The following is a 6,137-nucleotide window of genomic DNA, read 5'->3' on the forward strand; positions in this document are numbered from 1 at the left end:
AATCCCTGCCACTACAGCCTCTGTTTGAACCAAATTACTGATAATGGTTGCAGGTAATCAACAGACTTTTCCATCCTGAGAAAATGCGAGGTAAAGCCTCGTTTGTCATCAAGAAGTACATGGCAGAAATCAGGATCCAGGAACATGCTCCCCAACTGTGGGCCCACAGTGTGGGAAGGGCCCACGTGCGATAGACATGGCTGAAAACCAAGCGAGGTGATGGTGCTTATCATGGCTGATACATGGGCAGGCGACACTAGAGACAGGGAAGTGGGGCTGCCAGGGGACATAGTGATGATGTCCATATGCTTCTATATGCAGGCATTAGGGTCTGTGCCTGAGCCCCTGCCACGGCACGGCAGCTGTGGAGCAGACAGGACAGAAGGCAGCGGCCTGAGTGCCATTTCTGCACTGACATACAGCCCCAAACCCAGGGCCACCAGGAGTACCTGCCTCTCCTCAGCCAGGGCAGTCACCAGGGAGGAGTCCGCACAGGCACTGTAGTATCATGGTATAGCACAAATGCATCACTAGAGAGTCCCCTACACCGAACTGATCTTTCTGCTGTCACTTACAATCTCTTTGGGGCCATTTTTCACCACCTTGGACAGTACCAACAAAAATGCGTGTAACAAAAACCAAAGGAGACTATCACCTACAGCTACAGTTTAATCTGATTCTATTACAAGACAATCTTACGGTCAGATATCTGAGTTCATTACCTACTTCCTTTCAGCTGGAAGTTTCCTACAATACCAGTTTAATCCAGCCTATTCTACTTTGGATTAGGGATGAATACAACTAGCTACCATCACTATCTTTCAGCCAAGTGGTCCAATGATAGAAATTTGGATTTAGAACAAGTGAAAATGTTGTTAACACAAACGCTTGCCATCATCCGCCATCTAGAGACCCAGAAGTTAAGCATTTATGGACATCAGCCAAAAGAAATAAAACAGCAACAAATCCTTTTTTTTGCCTTTTGCACTGAGCATTTGGCACTACTGCAGATACAGCTTGTGTGAAATGTCTCCTGTCACCAAAGACAGGAAACAATGCAAGACACCTTCCCATCTGCTGCATTCATGCAGAAATAGGAACATGTTGCTCTGATTTATTTTGCAATTACCTCTTGAGTGCCCAAGGAAGTCTTCCTTCATAATTCTTTCTTCTCTGACACCTAAGTTAGTATCAATTCTTACCTAAGAGCTGTGACAGAACTGAAGGTCACATTGATCTAAACTCTGAGTCTGAAAGCTTCTATCAACGAGTTAATTAAAAAAATAAATAAATGAAAGCAGTACAAAAGGGGACATAGTTGTTCAAGAGCGAATAAGTTTTCTGGAGGACCTCCTTTTTGGGTGTCCTACTACAGAAAAGGAAAATGAATTCACTGAAACCATTGAAGAGAACTAAATCCCCACCTTCTGAAATCCATATGCTCAAAAAAGTACTCAGAATCGGCATTCAACAGGCTTTTTATTTGACTAGCAAATAACCTGAACAAATTATCTACAATACAATTTTATGTTACACTTACGGGGTGATCTGCATCCAGCTCAGATCCATACATCAAAACTCTCTGTGAGCATTTGTCTAATTCAGATATCTTCCTGGGGAACCAAGGGACACAGTCGAGATCTGCAGAAGACAGAATGAGTTGAATGTACTAGAGTGTAAGCTTATGGAGATACCTGTGCAAAACTTTTGTCAGCGTCTAAACCAAGTGATACAAAAGCAGCCTTGCCTTCTTCATCAGTCCAGATGTTTTCTGGTGGATTGAGAGATACAATATTAGTTTGAAACTTGAGCAACTGGATTAGTTCATTAAATTCTTTCTTACTGCAGTCACAGTCCACAAAAATTTCCACCTCCGAGTTCCTTCTCTTCGATTTTCGTGATTCAATATGAACCATACTCACATGTTTCTCCTGTGGAAAGATGAAATAGCGTGTGAAATATAGACATACCAGCTAGAAGGGGAATATTGATGCATGTTCCTCAGGAAAGTTTTTCCAGTTATTAAAAGGTGTTTTCATTGAAAGTACTCACTTTGGACCTACATAACTGGTTAGTGATGCTTAGTAAAGACAAAAAAATCTGAAAACTGAGTGTAAAAATAATACTATTGTGTTTAATGAAGATTTAATTTTATTTAATAAGGCAACCTTTTACAAAGGACAGTATTACTTTATAATTTTTAAAAAGAAAAAAATTGTAATGCAATTGTATATTTACTTTGTTAAACACGAAATGCAATTTTATTAGGCATTATGCATAATAATGCTGTTAATTTAACTGTATTTGAGTGTGTTTGCTTAGACGCTATTAAACGTGTACTACTTCAGCATCTCTCACGAACATGAGGGAGAAAATATTTTTTAAGGATAACTGTGTCTCAGTCCTCATCTATCTTTCTTGCAGCAATTATGAATTAGCTGAAGTGGTAATAGTAATAAAATTAAAATGTAATTATTCTCTATTATAATATCCCCATCAAAACTAAATACATGAGTGTATAAATAGTTCTAGCATTAAAATTTTCCTTGGGGGTATCTCTCCCACAACTACTGGTCTGCCAAGGGTGTCGTACAATGACAGACAACCATAATGTGTTATGGCTGACCTGACCTAGTGTTGTGATAGCCTTGCTTCAAAACAGGAGGTTGGACTAGATGATTACTTTCAACCAGTATTTCTATTTGCTCTTTGATTTTTCCTTTTTTTGCCAGACACAAACTGTCTGTTATTTTCACAACTATCCTTTTACTTACTCAGTGAAGCCAATAAAACATTTTTTGACTTCCAAATGGGGAGAACTCTGTGCTTGTACTTCCACCTGCCTGGTGTACTTTGCAGAAATGTCCATTTCAGGTGAAGGTCCCCTCTGGTACAGGCAAGCAGCAGTCTCTGCTTTTACACCTCTGGATATAGGTACATAATTCTTTAACTGGCATGCTCCATAAGGTATGTATACAGTGTATCTCCTTAGTTAACCCATTCACATAACAAATTCACAGAAGGAAAACCCTCCATCTCCTGAGGGTTTTGAATCTGCTATTTGTAAACTGGCAAATTACAAAGCCGAGCAGATCGTTTTGATCATCTACTCCTGAATAACACAGGCCAGTGGACTCCCCTGCGTGTTTTCAGCTGACACAGAGGTAACAGTTTTAGGCATTCTCTTGAGAAGTTGGACAAGTGGCTTTGATCTAGCCTAGGTTGAGAAGAGAACAAAACCCTGCACTCCCCCTCACAGTATTCGAATCGTTAAGTGACTCCGTGAATGGGGGTGGTGTCTCTGCAACATCTTCCAGCCATGTTTTAAGAGACCAGAGTGACTTATATGCCCATTCCCAGGAGGGGGGAGTTGATGTGTAAATGCAGGATTTCAGGTATGAACCCATTCAAGCGTTTAAGCCAGAGCTGCAGTTAGACACTTAGCCCTTGGAGAGAAGCTGCACTGAAAACATGATTCCTGCAATTCCTATCAGCTTTCTGCCAAACACCCTGGTTCCTGGCAGCCTGCTTCTTGGGGGTCTAATTCACCCCCTTTTCCTTGGTTGGGGAATCTAGGTATCTACATCAGCCTTGGGAATCTGCTCCCAGAGCCAGCTCCTGTGAGTTAGGACTGGTAATGCCCAGTGGTCCCACACTTACATCCCTCTGATGGTTTGGCTTTAGCAGTAGACTCCAAGCCACCTCCTAACTTTCTCTTCACTGCCCTGCACAGACTGAACAACTTAAGACTTTTATCGTACTGCTTTGCTTTTAACTATCCTCAGACACGCCTCCAAGCCCTCTTCAATTTACTAATAAGGCAAGCAAACTACATGCAGTACCAGCAGTCTGACCAAAACCCACCGATTGCATGGGGATCTGTATGTGAACCAATACTTCACAATTTACGTTCTAGTTAGACACATAAAGCCCTGACCCTGCAAGCACTTAAAGATGCATTTAACTTCATGACCAAACGTTGTCCTGCAGCAAGGCTGCCACCACCACCCGACTGTATGTAATTTATATTCTGAACTGCTCTCTGAAAGTGCCCTCTTTCATTGTGGCCTGCACACACAACTTCAGATCTAATTTACAGTGTTGAGAATCACACGTCGGAAATCTAAAGCAAATGGTGTGAAAATCAGCATCACTGTTAAACTTTATTCCAGAAAACCCTTCATGAGCCCAAAATGCTTTGTTGAACGGTCCGTAAAATTTTAAGTTACTTTTATTCAATTCTGCAGAGTGTAACTGCTCTCTATTCCTTCCGCCACGGTCCATTAGATTTATATCAACAAACAACCTGCCCTCAGTAGCCTTCCTCAGTCCAGTCAGCATAGTGATTTGTAGGCTTTACCTGGAAGAGTCGGAGAGCTTTCACTAATCCACCAACTTCATTCTTCAAGGAAAACACCACGGCTGTCTTTCCACCTTCAGAAACAGATTCACCTTTCCCATTTCCCTTATTCCCTTTCTTCTCCTCATTTTTCCCAGAACTCGATCGGTTTAGCTACAAATGGATAAAGAACAACATCATTTCAGATGCAAATGAGCATTTCCTAAAATTAAGTCTTTTTAGGCAAAGAGAAATTTTTGTTCAAAAATAGCTGAATGGAACTCATCCAGACTTAATTTAAAAGGTAACGTATTTACTTGAAACCAGTATCACAGGTCAAAAGCTGCTGTTAGAGATGATTGTGTAAGAGGCCAGTCCATAGAAAAAGCATAAGGAAAAGTATATGAATGTTTGGGATACATACAAAAATGATGACATTATTAGGGCAATGCTATCATTAGTAATAAACATGAAGCAAATGGAGATGGTCTGAATTACTGCAAAATTTTCAGTGATGCTATTCTAGCCTGTACCAGTCAATTTATGACAATTTAGACTGGTCTGTATTTTTGTATTAACCATTAAATTTAAAACATGAAGTTTTAATGTTGTCATGTAATGTCATTTTTCCTGAGAAAGCAAAACCTCTGTTGATTATACAAATGAGGACAGAAATACAAGCTTAGACTGTACCTCCCTTAGAAGATGAGCTGGCTGAGGAACTCAAAAAAACCAGAAAATCATACCATCCTCGGCCACTCCTACATTCTTCTCACAATTTGGGGGTCAAAGACTGCTTTAAGCCAAATTTCAGTCAGCATTTTCCAAAAAATGTAATCTTATCAGCTTAAATCTTGTTGAGATGCCAACAGCACACAGTTTTTACAGACAATTTTTATAAGATTGACCATCATTTTCAAAAACCAGCCTGCATTTTCCAATGCCCAGGTTGTGACTCCTGGAGAAATGAAATCTCCAGTGAGCTGCTAACTGTTTTTTCTAAAACAGTATCATCCATAATACAGTCGCTAAAAAAAATGTCAAGATAGTAATTAAGAATCATATACACCTATTCCACAGGATTAATTTTTTTTTCTTTGGTAAATTGTAAAGCGGTATGAAAGGAAAATGACCTGAGAATAGATTAAGTTTTTAAACAGGTTTCGCAACACTTGATGACAGCCAAGTTAAATCTGTGTTCTTATTTTTTCCTTACAGGTAAGTTATCCCACTTGCATAGAGTCTGTGGACCTGCGCCAATGGACTTTAGCAAAGAGTCTCTCTGTGCTTCTAGAAGATTTTACAAGATTTCATCAAGTGCTCCGTGACCCAGCAGAAAATTAGTCAGCTTTAGCCTGATTCCTCTTCAAACTGGATTACGTAAAATGATTTTCTTAAAAATGCGTATCGCTGACAGTGATGAGGTATTTGCATCACATCCATCTCAATGCATCCACGTTTCATGTCAAATTGGTTTACTTTTTTACCTGATCCTAGTCCACTCTGAAATATCCACTGAAGAGAGAGCGCGCAGCTCCCAAGTCAGCTCCCACTGGATCTACTGAGATTTTTTTTAAAGGTACAAGAATGCACTGAATTAAAAAGAGGGCTAGTTAAAATGCATCATCTTACCAAAAGCCACTCTTTAAACAGCACAGGTTAAACTAGCCATCCTTAAACTACTTACTGGACATGCCAAAAAGTCTCTGGGGTCTTTTCTCATCATTTATTAGACCACACAGAAACAATCTGGAAAAGCAATTATGTTTGTGGAATGACATATGAAGGGTTTCAAACA

General features: G+C 40.0%; 1 protein-coding gene across 1 annotated transcript in view; it reads right to left on the reverse strand.

Moving 5' to 3' along the window:
- The window catches only part of TPH2 (tryptophan hydroxylase 2), a gene marked incomplete at its 5' end in the record, with an annotated part of 46,964 nt that extends 42,451 nt beyond the window's left edge, over window positions 1–4,513 (reverse strand). Inside the window, 3 exons of the mRNA XM_009585237.1 lie at window positions 1,541–1,641; window positions 1,748–1,931; window positions 4,361–4,513. Of these exons, the coding sequence (XP_009583532.1) occupies window positions 1,541–1,641; window positions 1,748–1,931; window positions 4,361–4,513 (438 nt within the window). The remainder of the gene's footprint in view (window positions 1–1,540; window positions 1,642–1,747; window positions 1,932–4,360) is intronic.
- Window positions 4,514–6,137: the final 1,624 nt, after the last annotated feature.

Source organism: Fulmarus glacialis, unplaced genomic scaffold (genome assembly GCF_000690835.1).
Source record: "Fulmarus glacialis isolate BGI_N327 unplaced genomic scaffold, ASM69083v1 scaffold34839, whole genome shotgun sequence".
Lineage (NCBI taxonomy): Eukaryota > Metazoa > Chordata > Aves > Procellariiformes > Procellariidae > Fulmarus > Fulmarus glacialis.